General features: G+C 38.9%; 1 protein-coding gene across 4 annotated transcripts in view; it reads right to left on the bottom strand.

The window, feature by feature from the left end:
- LOC149225757 (alpha-mannosidase-like) overlaps window positions 1-20,898 on the bottom strand; it is a 535,348-nt gene that overhangs the window by 440,285 nt on the left and 74,165 nt on the right. For all 4 annotated transcript variants that reach the window (XR_016247700.1, XM_089377304.1, XM_089377305.1 and 1 more), the window contains exons 10-16: window positions 5,674-5,767; window positions 5,375-5,542; window positions 4,865-5,041; window positions 4,591-4,656; window positions 4,439-4,495; window positions 2,415-2,640; window positions 2,140-2,258 (exon numbers count right to left, since the gene is read on the bottom strand). Coding sequence is in view for 3 of the 4 variants with exons in the window: in XM_089377304.1 (XP_089233430.1) it covers window positions 2,140-2,258; window positions 2,415-2,640; window positions 4,439-4,495; window positions 4,591-4,656; window positions 4,865-5,041; window positions 5,375-5,542; window positions 5,674-5,767 (907 nt within the window). In the remaining variant the exon portion in view is untranslated. The remainder of the gene's footprint in view (window positions 1-2,139; window positions 2,259-2,414; window positions 2,641-4,438; window positions 4,496-4,590; window positions 4,657-4,864; window positions 5,042-5,374; window positions 5,543-5,673; window positions 5,768-20,898) is intronic.

Here is a 20,898-nt window from a genome sequence, read left to right as displayed (position 1 = left end):
ATTCACAAATTTGATATCCAAGAAGAGGAAGCAGAAAAAGTACGAAGTTGCAGAAGGAGATTCGCTGGAAGAAGGGAGATCGAAGTTTCTGGGTTGTCTCTCTCTCACTCGTGTGGATTTGTTGGGCTATTTGTTGGAAGGTCCAAGATTCTACCAGATCGAAGTTTCTATTGGGTCAAAGTTTTCGTTAGGTTACTACTGGGTCGAAGTTTTTGTTGGGCTACTACTGGGTCGAATTTTTTGCTAAGCTACTGCTGGGTCGAAGTTTTTGTTGGGTTACTACTAGGTCGAAGTTTCGCTGGGCTACTACTGGGTCAAAGTTCTGTTGTTGCAGCTAGGTCAAAGTTGTTGCTAGAAGGTTATCATCTGCAGAAGAAGGGAAGGGCTGACTTGGTGGTCAGAGGAAGTCTATGTCTAGGTTAAGGAGTCTTGGATCATCTTGTGAAATTATTAAGGAAGAGTTGTTGATTGGGTTTTCCCCTAGATAGGGGTTTTGCCCTAGGCTATCCACCTACATCTGGTGTCTATTATTATTTTGGTAATTGCTTGATGAACTATAGTAAAAGAAGAACATAAGAAAGTTAATAAGATCATAAAAGTACCACAAGTAATTATCAACATAAAGAAAATCTTTCTACCTTTCTGATTTTCTAACATAAAGTTTGTATACTCAGAGGAATGTTCTGATACCAATGTAATGAAAAAAGTTCATCTACTCAGAGGAATGTTCTGATGCCAATGTAATGAACAAGGTTCGTTATAGCAGGTTAAACACTCCAAAAGACTTTGAATATGTAAATCTCCATTGAAGATACAAGAATATATATTAAAATGTATGAAATGAGAATGATGTTACAAATGAGAGTGAAGGCATGCTTATATACCCTAGGCAGGTGTCCCTTATGAATGGTAATCTCCTTATGATACTAATTAATCATAATTTATGATGTGTTATTATTATTTATATTTACATTATTTATATCTACATTTTATTCATAACAATAACATTTCCAAATAGATTAATTTTACATTATTCAAACAATCATAAATAACTCATAGTGGCTTCACATTTGAATAATTATCCCATTTCCCTTGAGACTTTATTAGCAGAAACTTCGATGATTTTGTCATAGCATATAATGGAAAGTTATTGACTGAATGATGGTGCTCATCAATCATGAGAGCTCTTGAGTTACTTCAGTCTAGCGATGTTGGCACTAGCTCCTTGAGAGCTTCTTCTAGGTGTCCTCATAGTCATGCATGAGACTCAAGATTGGAATGGGGATATTGTCTATTTTGATTTTTTAATTATGTTATGAGACTATAAGTTATGTATTTGATTGCTTATTAATAATTGTTGAACTTGGTACTATTTGTGAATTTGATAATGGAATCATCTTTCAATTTACTGTTTTGTAGACAAATAGCGAGCGTCAAATGTTGTATTATTGTATTTTATAAGATTATCTTATGAATTTGTACATAAATTGTGGTTTTATAACTTGTATGGATTGGAAATGTCATTAGTGTCTCTTTTGTCCACAGAATTTACAATATTTTTAGTTTCTTGGGGCATTTGCCATGTCTTTGCCAAGTCCTTTCCAAGACGCCAAGTCTTTGCCGAGTCCGAGTGTGACAACTTTGATATATAGATAGATTGATAGATATAGTTTAAAAATATTATATTACAGAGATAAAATATATACATAAATATGTAAATCTTTTGAACATTTCAAGAATAGAACTACATCAATTACACATCAAGACACCTATATTGACATGCCGAGACACATGTTTAAACATTTTTGTGAATTTTTTTTAATTTGTTTAGCCCCCAAGTGTCTAACATGTTGGGACAGATCATGACCAAATGTCAAACACATATAGAATATGTGTCCCAAACATGTCCAACTCTCAAGCATCACACATCCATGTGTCCGACGCATGACACATAGGGCCAATGACTAATGCAGCACAGTATCGACAATGCTTACCATAACTGTAGGCTCACAGTTTAGACTCGTGATCTAAAGAAAGATGAAAGAATTGGTCCACAACTAACCGAACTAACCTATTGTGGCCAACCTGTAATTCAGCTAATATACATACTAGGTGAAACAGAAATTTTTGAATACTTACTTCATGTTCATGATATCTAATCTGCTTCAACAACCCGGTAGAATTGGAGAACACCATCCGCATCTCAGTTGAATCAAGAATTATATCTCCATTGAAATCTTCTGGCCTCTTTGACGTCCCTGGACATTCTACCAAAGTCAAACATCCATGGATTGTGTGGAGGCGTAGTCCTATTTTCAATTTGTAAATGCCATCCTACTGATAAGATTTCGGAAGCAAAGAACACATTAAAAAATCCTAAAGTATATTTGCACTGAAATCAATTAATTTCTTACAAGAAGTTTCACTTTTTGTAGCTTTTATGAAATAGACAGAATAACCAAGAGCAGGAACTGAAACTTCAAAATATAGATTGAACAATGATCCAGCTTGAACTGAAGTTTCTGTAAATGATGCTGCATAGTAATCACGAACTCTTCGGGATGCAGGATCGATTGGGACAAATTGCACCTCTACTTTCCCTCCATCTGAATCCAGAACTTCCAAAGCTGAACTTGATACCTGCTCCAACCAGTAGAAGTTAAATAATACGCTATAAATGTTGTGAATAACAGCCTTCTTTGTATAATTGTTCACAATTGTTAAACAATAAGCCATTGCCATGAGAAGTTTGATGTCAAGAAAGCAAACATTACAATATTTGAACATTTTTATAGCACTTTGAGCTCTATATACTTCACTTTAGAAAACTTAGGCAAGCCCCGTGTGTAATTCATCATCATTATGACTGTCTCTTTGCTGGGTTTTCTTCAACTTCTAGAGTTTAGATTTTTAATTTAAACCACTTGTCTGTTTTATGTCATTTCATGTTGCTATTTTTTATTCATTTTTATCTCCTTTTAGGGTGTGCTTCTTGCACCCCTCACCTTTTATGTGGCCATGAACGCTTTCTGTATTTTCTCGTACCTTTGACTTATTTTGGTCTTTCAAAGACATTAATATAAATTTCATTTCATTTCGTTATAAAAGTTAATGATGAAACGCAATTTCTTTGAAAGAATACCAAAGCTCAACTCAATAAACATGGTATCACAGTCTTGGTCTTCCAACGCAGAGGCCAAATCAACCAAGGAGATTCTGAAATCTCCATTCTCCTGAATGAATGATCCTCTAGCTTTGACTACATGTACCTACTTGCTCTAAAGAAGTTGCACAACCCTACACTTACAGATAAGATGTCATAGTTCAGCGGTTTATTTGGGATTTCCAGTGCCTCGAAACCTCTACTAATCTCCACATAGCTCATAAGATCCATCAATTGGCTTTGTGAGTCATCAATAAGTGTCCCTAACCAAGATCACAAGGCTCAGGAAAAAGGCCAAGAGATTCAATCAACCATCAAACTCATCGCAGATAAAAAATCAACCCAAGAGATTCTGAAATCTCCATTCACCTTAATGAATGATCCTCTAGTTTTCACTATATGTACCAACTTACTCTAAAGCAGATGCACAACCCTACACTTACGGATAAGATAACATAGTTCAGTGGCTTATTTGGGCTTTCCAGTACCCTGGTAACTATACTGATCTCCACATAGCTCGTAAGATCAATTACTAGGCTTTGAGAAGACATCAATAAGTGTCCATAACCAAGATCACAAGGTTCAAGAAAAGGCCAAGAAATTCAATCAACCCAAAAAAATGAACAATTAAATTTTTATATCAGGGAACCGTAATAGGAGGATAAACTTGGATGAAACTGAAAATCAAATATAAAACATCCCGTATAAGAATGCATGAAACAGTGGTTTGTATCCTTTAATTGTCTAACCAAGCGAAGGTAACATTATTAGATGAGCAGTCAACAGAAGACAAGGGGCAAATGGCAGAAGTTAAAGTTCTGAAAACATACATTTGCAACCATACAAGGTATATGCCACCCAGAAGATAGAATAGAAGGGAAAATATACACATCCTAACCATTAGGATTAGATGAACTTCATGTGCTATTGGTTGCTGCTTTATTCTGAGTAAAAAGCCACAGACGTTTGTTGTAGAACGAAATATTCCTTTACAATATTGGGATATCCCTATCAAATGGAAGATTATATACCATTTAAATATGCTAAGAGACGAATTATGGAAACTAATTTTTGGTTGTGATTTACTAATGAGCAAAAGTGTTCCATATACTCTGCCTATTCAAATCTAATCACCAAGAAATTAGACTACAGTAATACTTAATCACCATTTTAATTCCTTGGTTTCAGAAGTAATAGTAAGAAGAATGAGCATGACATTTGCTGGACGAACAATTAAATATGTGTTATATGGTCTTATTCAGGAATAAAAATTACCGGGATCTTAACAAATTCCTGGCGTATCCATCCCAAGGGGTTATATATAACAACCACCTGAATTCATATCAAAGAAGACAGTAACCTCAGAACCAAAACATTAGCATCGAACAGTACAGAAAACATGATAAACTTGTAATGAAAAAACAAACCAGACTCTTTCCGACTCCTAGCTCGCTTTCAGATTTGGGGCAGTAGCTGATGTTCATTAGAGAGCACTGTGAAAACAGATCATTAAATACTTGAGCTTAGAATCCTTATCTGAGTATTAAGGAAAGCAACATAAAATCCAATTAGAACCCTAATAAGCCATGATTTTAATCACAATTCTCCTTTGAAGAAGGGAAGAATCTTATGTTTAATCCAGAACCTTTGAACAAATGGATTTGAACCAGACAAACCAATAGTCGATTGAGCCACTTGTACCTGTTCAAGCTCGATTCCCTTTCTTATATATTGTGAAGTATTTGGAGAGTCCATCTCTTCCAATAAATATGCTTTATGTCGCTTTGCATTAGTTTTGACAACAGTGGAAATTGTATCTTCACAATTTTGGTTACCACTCATTAGGTATACTAATGCTGACTTCATTACATCCTCAGCCTACAAACCAAAGAAGATAAATACCTATAGTTTACTAGTACATCCTGTTAAAATCAATATAAATCCAACATATTAGCTGGATTGACTACAAAAACATTTGGCAAGGAAAATTTCATAAACAAGAAACTTGGATTTCATTTGTAAACTTTTGTGTTGTTAAAATTTCCTTTCTAATTCATTAGTCTAGTCACAATGTACACTATATATATATATATATATATATGATGGGGAGAGAGAGAGGTCTTAAAATGCTTTAATAAGACAAATTATCATATTACAGCAAAAAGGGGGTAACAGGAATTTCACTTTGAGACAAGGTCACCAGGTTAAAACCTCTATAGAAGCACGTGACAGGCGTACAGCATAGTCATCAGCCACGTGTTGTCTCTCAGTGCCACTTACTCCATCATGGTGCTGCAAAATAGCCATAGCTTCTTCCAAAGAATCGGTGTTAGGCTTTCCCTCATTTCTGCCTACAAGAAACTCCAACTGTCTTGTTGCCTGGGAATATGCTTTTTCAAAGATAGTTACAAAGGTGAACAAGAACACTATAAAACAAAATTTACATATACAAAGAGATGATAAACAGGAATGCTGGAAGTTGACTTGAACATTTTAAAGCTGACACAAACCTGCAAAACCCCAGAGAGTTTCCTCACATAACCTTTTAGAGCAGGTCGACTGGTGAAGTACCCTGTCCAGTAACAATGTTCACAGTCTGCATACCTATTTAAACAACAACATAGATATAATTTAGCTAAGATACAACATTTAGCTCAGAACAATTTTTTCAGGAAGTGCATACTATCTCCAGTAACATCAAAATCAGATCTTTGGATTTTCTAAAAGGCATACAGAATATTAGATTTTGGTTATTTCTCTAACTGAAGATTATTGGCATAGTTACAACCAACTAATGGACCTCTGGGTTTGGTATTTTCCACCAGTGCATTAAATTATCATTTACAGCTTAACTACCAGAGTAAAGCCTTCTCCCTTCTCCTTGCATCAACGCTATTTTCATGTCAGGATGAGATCAAGCATCATCTACATAGTGCCCTTAGCTGCACCCACTAAGTGAATGAGCCAGATGAAACAAATTAATAATGAATGTGAATAAAGTGGGAGAAAACTTGCAAAGTGAAGAAGTTCAGAATTATGTCACAAGGGAATGAAAAGCCAAAACAAATCTTATGGGCCACCAAATTTCTTTAAAGGGCATTGCATTTCATTTATGTAATTTGTTCTCTCCCCATCTTTACTTGCAGGTTGTCCTTCTCGGTGATTCCGTGTTAAGTCCTTAAACAACCAATCACTGCTTAGACTGACCACTCTCTGGACCAATCATTGTACATATACTTTCCAAAGCAGCAAGGGCACCCACCACCTCTGGGTAGTGTATATGGGAGAAAAAATTTCTCCTAGATGATCCTCAGCCGGCAGCCAGCAGCCCCTTGCAGCCCCCGATAGCTCGATGTGCCATTTTCTCCGCCACCTGAGCCAGCCATGTGGTCCCTCAACCATCTGTTATGAATGTATGTTTGAAGGTGGGCCTCCCGACCCCAAAGGTATGGCTTTTCATTGGTATAGTTGAGTAGTTTTCCTTACTTGTCATGGGCACTTTTGGGCATGAATTGGTGGGGGGATTCAGCGGAAAGAGTGGGTTAGGTTTGTATTCTTGTCTCCATTGTCCGATTTCGTAGTTACCCTTGTATCCTAGTCTCGTGGGATCTCCTTCACTGGCCATTAGCTTTAGGGCTGGCACTACATGGGTAATCCTGATTTTGGTTGTGTGGTCTTGCTTCTTGACACCACCTACATTACCCCTTTCCACTTATTTGAGCCCCATTCATCTATTTTCCCATCCGGGTCCACACAAGGTTAGCCTCCCCCTCCCCTTGTCCACACCTTGGGTCAGGCCTAGAACGATGCCCTGAAGGTCGATGCAGCTAAAAAGAAAATTAAAAAAGCATAATTTGGCCACTCTCAATAGGAAATGTACCACAAAATGCAAAAGATGGTTAAGACATACAAATTTAGCACTTGGGCAAAAGACAAACATGAACTCTACCCCTTACCTATGGCCATCACCTTGGTTCCTATGGGCCCTAGATGAGCCCCCTCCATCATTAAGGAACCCATGATTGTCCCAACCCCTGGTGGGCGATGAACTGCCCCACCTCAAGGGGGTATCCATTGCTACATATTACACATTATGCTCTCTATCCCTTAGAGCCCTGAGCAGTTATGAAGAAAAATCAATCAAAGAAAAAAGGCATATGAAGAAGGGTGGAAAAACAAAGGCCAAGGTAACTCATGTACCATGATTTTCTCCCTCCTACACTCATATACCTAGGTGTGGGCTTCCCTCATTATAGTTACCCTTGCACCTTGACATGTGGTCTGGATGATTCCCTTGATCCCCACTCCATTCCATCATTATATCATTTGCCACCTACCACTTAAAGGATGTATTACAGACATGCCAACCCCTTTAGAGGTTGAAACCACCTAATAAAGTCCTTGGTTAACCCCCTATTGAGCTTGGAGACACTTGTACATGCCCAAGCCCACTATGGAAAGGCATGCCACCATGAAGTGCCCCATTGATCCCATGACTTGTAAGCATTATTACTTGATCATTCTAATGATTTGTTATTTTGGAGGGAAAGGGGACACATTGGATCTTATGCAGGATTGCAGGTGGGTCTTCATTTGGGGCTTGGTCTCCCTATACGAGGTCCTAGCCCTCCAGAGGGCCACATTGGCACTTGTAGGGTGCGCATGAGAGTCATGGGCCCCTACCATAGCAGATATTACTCCATGGATCCCTAGTAGCGTTCATTGATTGCTCGTATTCCACTTTTTGGACATGGATGGTGCACCTGGTCCACCATGCCCAACCGGCTCCACAGTTGCACCATACACTTGGCAGATGTTCCAGGATGCCTCCCACTGCAGAGGGAGGGCTTATGTCATTACTCCAACCCTTATAGATGGTCTACAGGCATATTTGATCCATTTGGAGACCCATGAGGATGTCCTTGTGCCCCCACACCCACTTGGGAGCACCACAGGTTCTTGATTGGAAAACAAGGGGCCAACCCCTTGTCCACTATGTTTGGAGTTCATTTCTACATCATGGCACCCCTTGGACTTCATTAGGCCTCCTCAAAGGCCCAACGACTCACTTTATTGATCATTCGACCCTCTTGAGAGGCTTATATTTACATTATTGAGCTATTTGGTGGGCTTGTCACTAAAAGTTTTGTTATTATGCATATTATTTTATTTTAGGGGTTAAATTAGGCCTAACTAGCTAAATCAAATTCATTAGGAAGTATATAAATACAAGTGCGATGAATCATTTTGATCATCATAACTTGGATTGGATCTTTCCCACTTGTGAGATTTTCATGAATTTTGATGTTTGGATCTCTTCATTTTTGTCTTGGAGCTTCACTATTGGCATATAATGATGATTGTATATACTCTTTCTTACATATAAGTACTCCTTTAATGCCTTTTTCTTATTTTCGTATGTCACATGCATGTTGCTGGGAATTTTCGTTATACTCGGCTGAAATTCATTGCTTTTCTTTTGCGAAATTGTGGAAATTTGTCTTTTTATAGCTTTGCATCATGTCATGGGCCATATCTGAATGAGTGAATATTCCTAGAGATATCTTGTCAAAATTTTATCTTGATAAGTCATCATATATTGCAAATTGAAGTGTAAAAACCTTGAAGCAATTGTTCACATGCCCTAATTGCCATGCAAAATTGTTCCAAAGGCCTCCTTGACTAAGTGAATCCATCCCAAGCATTGGAATCTCCTTGACACTGTCTCTCCCAAAGGATTAGGCATTGATCCTCCACTGGTGATCACTCTAAAGCATATCTTTCTCAACTTCTCCCTTTCTTTCTAGGTCTAGCCCCAATAGGTGACCTAGGGCATCAGATTTATCACGATTCACCACTCAAAAACATTTGATCTCTTGCCCTCTACTGTGTTGTTGTGTCTCCTAGAAGCCCTCCAAATTTGAAGCAATTACGAGAGTGGGATCTCGAGATATTCCAAACCCTAGCTCCGAGATTGATTCTTGCCCTCGGTTTCCCTTTGCTAATAACCTCATTGGGATCATTGCATCAAAATCAGTGAAAATTTCTCTTTGATCCCCTTCTTCTTCTCAATTAAGTCAAGCACATCCCTGATTGGTCAACTCCACCCCCTTGACTTAATTTTGGGTCCACTTGGTCCCGTGTGGTCCCACAATTTATTGAAGCTAATTTCCAAGAGACAAACCCTAGCCCTTGAAATCCCCTTGGCCCTTCTTAGAGAGCCTTATACCTTGCTTCTCAAGCAAGAAAACCATATAATTGAGTCTCTTTTGTGAACAGGCCTTAGGAATCACTCATTGTCCTTTCATTGACTCATTCATCTAGTGATTCCCTCTATACCTGGTCTCCTCCCATCGGTGAAAGTCCGTAAAGAGCAGGGAGCCTTAACTGAGGTGATAGTGGGCTATCGCTCCATTGTTGCCCTTGACCTAGTAGTTCCCCTTTAGGATCCCCTCCTAGGACCCCTGCTAGTTTGAGCGGTAACAGGTACATTTGGGCTCTAAGGTAGAATTTGTTAGTATTTACAATTTTACACATTAAACACATATCACAAGACAATCAAAGGGAAAATATGTTAGTTTTTGTAGCATCGGATGTGTTCTAGCCTTCAAATTTTGTGGAGAGGCTAGAATACATGAGATCTCCAAAACCCAGAAACCGTTTATGGAAATTCCAACTAGAAATGAATTAATTCGATTATTAGACGCTTTTTAAATATTTCCTAAGTCTAAACTTAGGGAATATGACTAATTAATCAGAATTAATTAATTTATGGTGTGAACCTTCTAGAAACTCACATGGATCGACTTCAAGTTAATCCTAGCCATAGATTAAGATCTAATCTTGGTCGTTGAAGTCTCAACAAAGGATTATAAGAATAAGTAGATGGGGCTTGGAGAATACACTTGTGCAGTTCGATTTCATGAGCAGATCGATTTCCTGAGTAGCAGCGTTCAGTTGCCGAAAAGAGAGCCAAAGAAATCGAAGCAGTGAGAAAGGGGCAAGCACAGTGAAGCCGGAGGAAGATTTCCTGATCCCATGAGTGCATTTGCAGAGGCACAGAGAAGCCACAGAGAGGATGATGTAGAGCAGCGCAGTAGCCTCTAGAGGCAAAGTCGATTTGCTGGGGCGAAGAAGAATTTCAGTGCCAGAAGTTGGGCAGAGGTTCCAAAGGCCAGGGGAGACATTTTCCCAAACAGCAACTGATCAAACGACTTGAGGAGAAGTTGTTCCAAGCTAAGAGCAGCAACCACTGTGCTAGGGTGACGCAGTTCTTGCGCAGAGGCAGTTTGGACGGCTCAATTTGAGCTGAGGTCGGTGTCGGGATTTGCCTGTGGAGTGAGGAATTTCTCCTCACTAGATTTTCTTGCCAGTGTTTCTCTGTAGGATTGCCGGTTTCGACATCTAGTTGTACTCAAATTATTTCACTGTTGCATAATAATAAAACCCTCAATTGCTGCACTAGTTTTCCCAAGTTGGGTTTTTCTAGGGACATTTGTCCAAACATAACTGTGTTATTTTGTGTGTGCGCTAGTACTTCTTCCAGTGTTTATTTCTTCCGCAGTTTTATTTGTGTAGGTTGCAGTGTGATTGATTCAGTATTTGTTGTAGCTCATAGTAAATAAATTGTTAAGAATTAATTTAACAATTAGAAGAATTATTTCCAGTTGTTGCAATAGGATTCGGGTTTCTGAATTTTCACATGGTATCAGAGCACAAATGATCAGCTGAAGAGCTCAGTAGCAAAGAGGGAGTTTTAATGTTCATTGAGGGGCAGCAGTTCGAAACCCCAGAGGCAGCATAGTCACCTTGGCCAAGAGGTCGAATTCTTGAGGAGAAATCAAATTTTCTGAGGGACAGAAAAATTTGATCTCTCCAGATCGAGGGTTTGCAGAGGTAGAGGAAGTAGCCAATAATTTTCGCGAAGCAGATCTCTAACTAGACACAACAGTTTACTAGAGCAGAACTAGCATCGGGAGGAAGAAGAGCACACATTGAGGGAAAATTTTCCTCAGGGAACTTCTAGTCTCAAGAAGTTAAAATTCCCTTGCAGATCAGCAGCCATTGTGAGTAGAGTATCTCACTCCAGAAGGGAGTGCGAATAGCTGAGCAGTAGTTGAGTAGAAAGGAAGAGGAGATTTTCGACATCATTTGAGATGACCATTATTGGACTTCGAGATCAAGATAGGTTAAATGGTGCTTCCAACTATGTCATCTAGAAGGCATCGGATGTGTTCTAGCCTTCAAATTTTGTGGAGAGGCTAGAATACATGAGATCTCCAAAACCCAGAAATCGTTTATGGAAATTCCAACTAGAAATGAATTAATTCGATTATTAGACGCTTTTTAAATATTTCCTAAGTCTAAACTTAGGGAATATGACTAATTAATCAGAATTAATTAATTTATGGTGTGAACCTTCTAGAAACTCACATGGATCGACTTCAAGTTAATCCTAGCCATAGATTAAGATCCAATCTTGGTCGTTGAAGTCTCAACAAAGGATTATAAGAATAAGTAGATGGGGCTTGGAGAATACACTTGTGCAGTTCGATTTCATGAGCAGATCGATTTCCTGAGTAGCAGCGTTCAGTTGCCGAAAAGAGAGCCAGAGAAATCGAAGCAGTGAGAAAGGGGCAAGCACAGTGAAGCCGGAGGAAGATTTCCTGATCCCATGAGTGCATTTGCAAAGGCACAGAGAAGCCACAGAGAGGATGATGTAGCTCAGCGCAGTAGCCTCTAGAGGCAAAGTCGATTTGCTGGGGCGAAGAAGAATTTCAGTGCCAAAAGTTGGGCAGAGGTTCCAAAGGCCAGGGGAGACATTTTCCCAAACAGCAACTGATCAAACGACTTGAGGAGAAGTTGTTCCAAGCTAAGAGCAGCAACAACTGTGCTAGGGTGACGCAGTGATTGCGCAGAGGCAGTTTGGACGGCTCAATTTGAGCTGAGGTCAGTGTCGGGATTTGCCTGTGGAGTGAGGAATTTCTCCTCACTAGATTTTCTTGCCAGTGTTTCTCTGTAGGATTGCCAGTTTCGACATCTAGTTGTACTCAAATTATTTCACTGTTGCATAATAATAAAACCCTCAATTGCTGCACTAGTTTTCCCAAGTTGGGTTTTTCTAGGGACATTTGTCCAAAAATAACTGTGTTATTTTGTGTGTGCGCTAGTATTTCTTCCAGTGTTTATTTCTTCCGCAGTTTTATTTGTGTAGGTTGCAGTGTGATTGATTCAGTATTTGTTGTAGCTCATAGTAAATAAATTGTTAAGAATTAATTTAACAATTAGGAGAATTATTTCCAGTTGTTGCAATAGGATTCGGGTTTCTGAATTTTCACATGGTATCAGAGCACAAATGATCAGCTGAAGAGCTCAGTAGCAAAGAGGGAGTTTTATTGTTCATTGAGGGGCAGCAGTTCGAAACCCCAGAGGCAGCGTAGTCACCTTGGCCAAGAGGTCGAATTCTTGAGGAGAAATCAATTTTTCTGAGGGACAGAAAAATTTGATCTCTCCAGATCGAGGGTTTGCAGAGGTAGAGGGAGTAGCCAATATTTTTCGCGAAGCAGATCTCTAACTAGACACAACAGTTTACTAGAGCAGAACTAGCATCGGGAGGAAGAAGAGCACACATTGAGGGAAAATTTTCCTCAGGGAACTTCTAGTCTCAAGAAGTTAAAATTCCCTTGCAGATCAGCAGCCATTGTGAGTAGAGTATCTCACTCCAGAAGGGAGTGCGAATAGCTGAGCAGTAGTTGAGTAGAAAGGAAGAGGAGATTTTCGACATCATTTGAGATGACCATTATTGGACTTCGAGATCAAGATAGGTTAAATGGTGCTTCCAACTATGTCATCTGGAAGGCAAGGGTGTCCTTCCTTCTAGATGAATATGGCCTAAAGCCATATATTGATGCAGTGGTAGCTACCCCCACAGATGTAGATCAGCTGAAGGAATATCGAAAGGAGATGGCAAGGGTGAAGAGATTGATCCTAGATGGTGTCCGGGATCATGTTGTATCACACATGAGTGTTACTTATTCTAACACCCCCACTTAACACTGAATACTACTTTTCATCTACTGCCTTATCCCACCCCCACAAATGCAAAATTCGTAACAGCACTTATAAAACAACTAAATAGAACAAGAAAAGCATGATTACAGGTTTTATATAGCAATCCTGTTCAGTCTTCAGCAATGCAATGCCACTCAACTCTAGAAATTTTCTTGATGCTCCATCTAACTAGCATAACCCTCTCCTTGAAGGTAGATTTACATCAGATTCCCATAGACAATCTCTCACTATCAGATCATCTCAACCCTCTTTCTTTAAAGGTAGAATATGGTTGGACTCCCCTAGCTAATCAATCAACTCAACGTCCTTCCTCAATGCCCTTGGTCTGGACTCTGGAGGCTGTGGTGCAGCATGGTTTGATCAAACGTAGTCATTACCAAATAGATTATCATCCTCTTCATTATTTGAGTCTTTGTTCAGTGAATCCTAGGCCATCTAAAATTTCCCCTTCTTTTTGACTTTATCCTCGATACATCAGCACAACAAATCTTGCAATTCTGCATGCCATGGCTTGACGGTCCACAGTGTTAGCATTTCTTTTACTCCCTTGGTGCTGCTACTTTTATTAGTATTGCCTCTTTTATTAAAAAAAAAATCCATCTCTTCACCCTCCTCTTCATCTATTCATTTTTCTCCAGACATGAGAATTGATATCACCATTTCTAAAGCTTGTGAGAGGATTTTACTTAGTCCGAACACAGTGTGTTAGAGTTTAAATGTTGTTTTATAGGCGTTTCTCCTTCAGCATGGCACACTTCAGCATATCCAGAGTCGTGATGACAGTGGAGGAAGCGAGCATTATGAGCAGGTTCTGCAGCGGTAGTTTTAACAGCAACAGCTTCTGCAAATGTCTTCACACCCCATGGAACACTCAGAAGAGTAGCAACGACACAACAGTGATTATATAATGGTGGAGAAATTATGGAGTAGTTATAGGGCACATGCATGCACTGACCTCAGTCTTTTCCAGATTGTTTTGCTGTCCAGAATTAGTAGATCAGCTTTAGTTCAGATATAAAAGTTGCTTTTCTATGTTAGAGTTTGTTTTACCAGTTTTAAGAAAAGTGCTTTAAGTGTATCTTCATTTTTATAAGAGGGCACTGATCCTAAAGATAGAAATGGGGCACTTTGCATGGTTTTGCCTTCTCCAGTTAAGGCACAGATTCCTAGGATCCCAGTGCATGCATGCAGGCTGGGCACTCTATTGTAGGTTCCTAAGAAGGTCTTGTGCAATGTAAATCTTATCCTACTTCAATGCATACATGCATGCAGGATGGGTGCTCCATTCTAGGTGCATATGTTTAAGGTCCTGTGCATTGTAAATCCTAGCCTACTTCTTTCTATAAGTAGGCAGGATCAATATTAGGACATACACAATGAGAGCACATCATGTCAAAGAGTCTTGGTTTGCTTACGTTACATGAATTTTTTAATCAATTAACCTTGGAAATTACTCCCACTTAGTTACTACTCCATCACCCACAAACTTCAAGGCTAAGGTTAAAATTACTAATTTCCATATTCAAAGCTTACTATTGTATTTTTACATGCAGATATGCACTTTTAAGGGCAGATTTCAGGTATACTAACAGCAGATTTGCAGAATGCCTGAGGTAAAATTAAGTTATTAGGTGTAAATCTGCATCATAGCTTGTTGTCCACATTTACTTCACACAGATTTCAGGTCTGGTTTTTATATAAAAGCAAGTTCATTTTGCAGTTTGGAGAATATTTGGCCTCCTACGTTCATCTGTTATTTCCAAATCTCATAAGGATTCCCCCTGGAGGTTAGCAAACACTAACCTGAAGTACAAAGGGACTGTGTGAGAGGGCATTGATACATTCCCTAGTAACCTTTTAATTCTTCCAGTTTAAAGAAGTAATTCTTCCAGAGACTATATTTAGAATGAAACGGTTTTAAGTGTTAAGAAGATGCATCTGCTCTCGCAACGCTTGATGATATATCTTGTTCATTGCAGCGGGAAGATGCCTCTTCCTTCCTACTGTTGTTCATCTACCACTCTCCAATTCAACCCCTCTTCCACTTCCACTGGACGACTTCTTTACAAATAGAACAGGACCATCATCTCTATGAATCCCATGTGTCACTGTCACAGGCTCCATGCCAATTGACTCCTCTCTTCCCATATTTTTTCTTTGGTTTGGGTTACATGTTTGCATCCTTCAATTCCTCTTGCTTCAAGGCCCAACAAAAGGGCCTTGAGTAGGAAGTAGTTGCTCTTGAAGGTGACCTTGCAAAAGTTGCATGTCCAATAGAGGTTTCCCCTACCTGCACCCTTGCCCCCTTGTTTTTTTACATAATTCCAGAAAGCGTATTTGCTTTCTTGATTTTCCTTATTGCGGCTCCACTTCCAACAGCTGGAGCAGTATCATTAACCTTCACAGTAGCAGGGAACTTGGAGGAGGATAACCAGCACCACCAACAAATTGTTACCCTTCGTCTGAGTTTGAGCAACAATTATTGATGATTGAGCCACTGTTTGTGTGGTAAAACTGTACAATAATGTTGTTGCCTGAGAAATGAAGAATAATATGGTAGAAGTTAGATAACCAAGAGCATGAAATCCATGATTAACCCCCTTTTTCCTTTATTCAAACATTCTTTGGTTTTCTGAGAATGATAGGGAGAAAAAGAGGCCCTAAATGAACTTTTAAAATGCTCAAGAAAAACCCTAAACACACCTTTATGAGCCTGTGTGTGTCTGACACATTCGAGACACATGTGACCCAGGTGTCAAACATGCATGAGACATGTTCTTTTAAACACCTAACCCATGCATGTGTAACATGTGCTCATGCATGTCCCATATCTCTGCATGTCAAACACTGGGACACAGGACACAGGATACCTGCCCTAATATGGACATGTCCAATTTCCTAGATCTGCTTGCAATGATGGAAACACAACAAATGAAATCCTAACATCTGCAAAAGTCTTGTCAAAGAGGCCACGAGTTTATTGTCCACTAAGGACTTGACAATAGCGGAGGAAGCACTATGGTCTGCTTGAATTGCCACACGCTATCAATCACGAACTCTCGGGGTAAAGGATCCCTTACTTTGATACCATGTTGGGAACTAATACAAAACATATAAAATTGAAATAGATAGACTTCATACTGCAAACCAGACATAAAAATAAATGAGATAAATTATTCAACATGGATGAGATCAATATAATTTGGTATGAGACCCCTTTACATAGAATTAGAATCTAAAAGACACAACCACTCAGGGTCATACTTTATTATAATAACATATTAATATTAATGATAATAAAAACCACTAAATCAAGATTATACACTGACAAGATTTTGGTGCCTTTCAATAAAACATAATTGACAGATATTTGTCAACGTTCCACCAAGTTTCCAGGAAGGGGGGCGCGGGAACAGGGAGATGCAAAGGGGGCACATGTGGGAGAACCCCCAAATTTTAGGGAAATTCCAGGGGGGCGGGGGGATGTTGGAGTGTGTGTGTGTGACTCAAATTCAGATATTCAATAATGAAATACATTGATTCATACATCATAAATGATTCAATGAAATCGAAATAGTAAAATATTGTATAAATTGATTTAAATTCATCATTCATTATTTTAGAATCTGATTAGTATGAAGCAAGATAGTAGATACTAAAGCTTGAAGACTAGAATAGTAAATTGAAGTTACTCAAAACTCAAAAATAGTAAAAAGTGGCAAGTCAAAGACTTGGTCTAAGGTCATCAGTGTCTAGAGTGAAGACTCGAAAGTTAAAACTAAAAATCAAAATGGACAACAAACCAACGTTATTAGAACCAGACCAGTGATCAAACTGATCAATCCCAAAACTAGTAATGGTAATTGTTGCCGCAAAATCTAGTAGTCCTAGGCGAGGGATGCCCTACTAGGCTTAAACTAGACCAAGAGACAACAATTGTGTGTCTAGAGTGAAGACTCAAAAGTTAAAACTAAAAATCAAAATGGACAACGAACCAACGTTATTAGAACCAAACCAGTGATCAAATTAATCAATCCTGAAACTGGTAATGGTAATTGTTGCCACAAAATCTAGCAGGCCTAGGAGAGGGATGACCTACTAGTATTAAACTAGACCAAGAGACAAAAATGGGGTAATGGTTCACTGTCACCACTGCCAAAATCCCCTGCTCTTTATGGATTTTCACCGATGGGAGGAATCTCGGTACGTGGAAGCCTGGAAGGTCACCTAATAGGTATTCTAGGTTTGAGGTGTGAAGTGACACAAAGAGATCTACAATGGAAAGACATAATTTTAGGCTCAAGGCTCCAAGAGGAGGCAATATGCTTTCCTTAGAGAGACCAAATATAAGCAACCCAAGACCTAGGGCTTGATCAATGAGTGGATAGTTGGGTCAGCCAAAGGTCCATGTAAGGAGAAAGGGTTTCAAATAATGATTTTCAACAAGAACAAGGCACATAAAACCCTCAAGAAGCCCCCAAGTTGAAGCTAAATGTAGGGCTCTAAACAATTTAATCAGATATTTATGCTAATCAGAATATGAAACCTGCTATGAAGTTTAACCAAAATTCATAACATCAGAATTCATTGATTTGTTGTTGAGTACCTACCTGGTTTGCTGTGGTTGAAGATGCTTCAGAATTACTCCCGCTTTCACTCCTGCTACCATAAGACTAAAACCTCCCAGCCAAACTGGGTATAGCCTAGTTACTCAGTCTAGAATGCTTCTCAATTGATGCAATCTGTTCCCCCGTGCCCAAAAAATTCAAAAACAAACAACGCTCAGTCCTTACTGTCTGTAATTTCCTGTTAAAAATTTTCCTCCTCTCAACACTCTACTCCCAGGCAGTGAAAAAGATCCCCCTTCAGTCCTACTCCCTTCTCCTTTTATTTCCTAGAACCACCACTCATTCATCCTTCATTGCCTTGGTTGTGTGCCCCTTATCTATTATGTGGCTCCTCACAATGAATTAAAGAGGTAGTCACGCTTTATTTTGACACTCATCACTTTACAAGGTTTTTGGGTGATACCAAACTATATTACGTAGTCCTTTTTTCATTAAGATTTATTTAACGTTTTATTATATCATGCCTCTTTTAATGTTTAACCTTAGTTAAGAGTTACTTATTTTATAACAATATAACTCCCTTTTAAACTTTAATAATTTAATTTAGAACTTTTGGATAATGTTCTATGGTTACCTATTACGATGATGACACATACTAAAATACATATTCCAATATATTTTTGCGAGTTAGATATTTATTTAATATCTTCAACAATTACGTCTTTTATACTATGCTTGGAATTTCTTCATGATTTAATATGACTACTAGTGCAGTGTGACACATGCATATGTAGCTATCATATGCATGCATTGTATGCATGCTAATAATTCACATTTCGTTTGTACTGGTAGATGGGTCATTACATTAAATCCAAAACTAGGGTTAGCTTAGGGCTAGTAACTAAGGCAAAGAAATTTACAAATGAAATTGAAGTGAATGCCTACCAAAATGAGGGATTTTGCAGCAACCACTATCCTCTTGGCACTTGCACTTGTTGAGAAATCTAGGGCATGAATAGTTAAAAGATTTCTCTGCTTGATAATTGCTTGTGATATACTTTTACTTCTTAGCTTATAGTCTTTTCTTCGTTATGTTATTATTGTGTTCTTTTCATCAAGACAATTACTAATATGCACAATAAAAGACAAGTGACACAGTATGTAGGCTTGTCAGTCAGGGCCAAAACCTCTCACCTCTTGAGAGGAAAACATGATCAAAATTCTTCTTCTAGATCTTCAATTAATGAGTACCAAGACCATGACAAAGACCCTTGACTCTAGTATCCTCTCAAGAACCTTGTCACTAACCTTGATGCTCTGCCTCTTCCTTTTCTCGACTTTCTTCTTGATCTTGAACTGCTCTCCTTGGCTTCCTCTAGAGAAACTCAGTCTCTATCCTTCACACTGCTTCTTCTTTGCTTCCCCTAGAGAATCTCAGTCTCTAGTATCCACACTGCTCTTTTCGACTATCTCTAGAGAATCTCAGTTTCTAGAAACCCTAGTCTTTATACTGCTTCTCTTCGATCTTCACTAAATGCCTTCAGTCCTTCTTCTTTTGTACCCAAAACAAATACCCCAGAAGACTCCTTTCTTCGTTGACCCCGAAAGAAACCTTCCTTCGTTGATCCCAGAAGAATCTCTCCTTCGCTGGCCCCATAAGAATCTCTCCTTTGCAATACCCAGAAGAATTCTTCTTCACTATACCTTCTTCGTACTTCTACTGCTAGACTCTACTTCGCACTTCTCCTTGATCGAATGCTTGTCGAGTTGCTTTTCTTCAAGTGAGGCCAAGTGTGGCTATATATACACTTCATTACATGTCCTTTAGGCCGACATGATTACAAGTGTTTAGGCCGACTTCTTCTAGCATGTTCTTCCATCGTTGTAGGCCGACTTGAAGAGGATAAGTGACGAGGTCTTGGAGAATACTTTACATAGACAAGTTTGACCTTTTACAATGTATAACATGACTTCATTACATGACAATGACTCTATCATTTTATGACTAGATGACAAACAATTCCTAAAGACTCTCAATGGGAGTCTTGACTCAAAAACAAAATCTCTTGCTTATGAAACCCATGAAGCAAGCAATACAATAATTTTATTTTTGTTCTTTACATCTCATAATTCATTACATAAAATCATAATTACATGTCATTATGAAGACCGAACCTAGTTACACTTTTCAACAAGACTCTCCAACTCCGAAAATTCCTCTTCACTAGGAATTCACGCCAAGCCCTAGCTTGCTCACTTGGCCTTAAAGGGGGCGAATTAGGCAAAGAGAAAAGAGAAAATTTATGGATAAAAGTTAAAGTGATCACCAACAAAGGAGGGTCAGTGCCTTATTCTTGGGTGAGTGGAGTCTATAATGTGATAGGTCAGCCAATAAGTTTCCAAGGAGGTCGAGATTTTGATGCCCTAGTAACCAAAATTCAACAATTACATATGCAATGGATAATGGATTTTTCATGGGAGAGCTACCAGGAGTTCACAAATAGGACAATTCATTTACATGTTGTATGAGTAATGCATGAAGTAGGTCATGTAGATAGCATTAAGTATATCTTCAAAAAATTAGGGCATGTTGTCGCTCAGATTGTATAGGCACTACGACAACAACTCAGGTCGGGGGTTGTCACTCTGATCCCCGACCTCTCCATTCTAGTTGTCTCCCAACAACAGGCTATGGGGGATCGTCCCTATGGAAATGTGAAGATGAAGGACAAGTTGGCAACCAACGAGTCCGGGAGACACGATTGAATGGCCTATCTACTTGGTTAATTTTAACAAAGACTTAAAGATTAGATTAGATTTGAATGTGAGACCAGTGCCTTATGGATCAAACTCTTGCTTATTACCAATTAAATGCCAAGTAACTGGATAAACAATCAAGGATTGGATGCTTCACTAACCTAGATAAAATGCACGTCCTACAAGCTAGGTGAAATGCAAAATCTTCGTTGATTTTAAGTTAGATGCCTATTCTAAATGTAACCTTCCTCTTAACTGTTTTGTAACTAGTCTCTAGAGTATGTTGTGGGATGGAAGCTAACAAGAAGCAAGCAAGGGCCTGATTAACGATACCTCCCC

This window comes from Pinus tabuliformis, chromosome J, assembly GCF_031772625.1.
Source record: "Pinus tabuliformis cultivar Carrire ecotype Pingquan chromosome J, CPIR1, whole genome shotgun sequence".
Taxonomy (NCBI): domain Eukaryota; kingdom Viridiplantae; phylum Streptophyta; class Pinopsida; order Pinales; family Pinaceae; genus Pinus; species Pinus tabuliformis.
The sequence above is the reverse complement of the archived record's forward strand: the minus strand, read 5'-3'. Positions and strand labels throughout refer to the sequence as shown.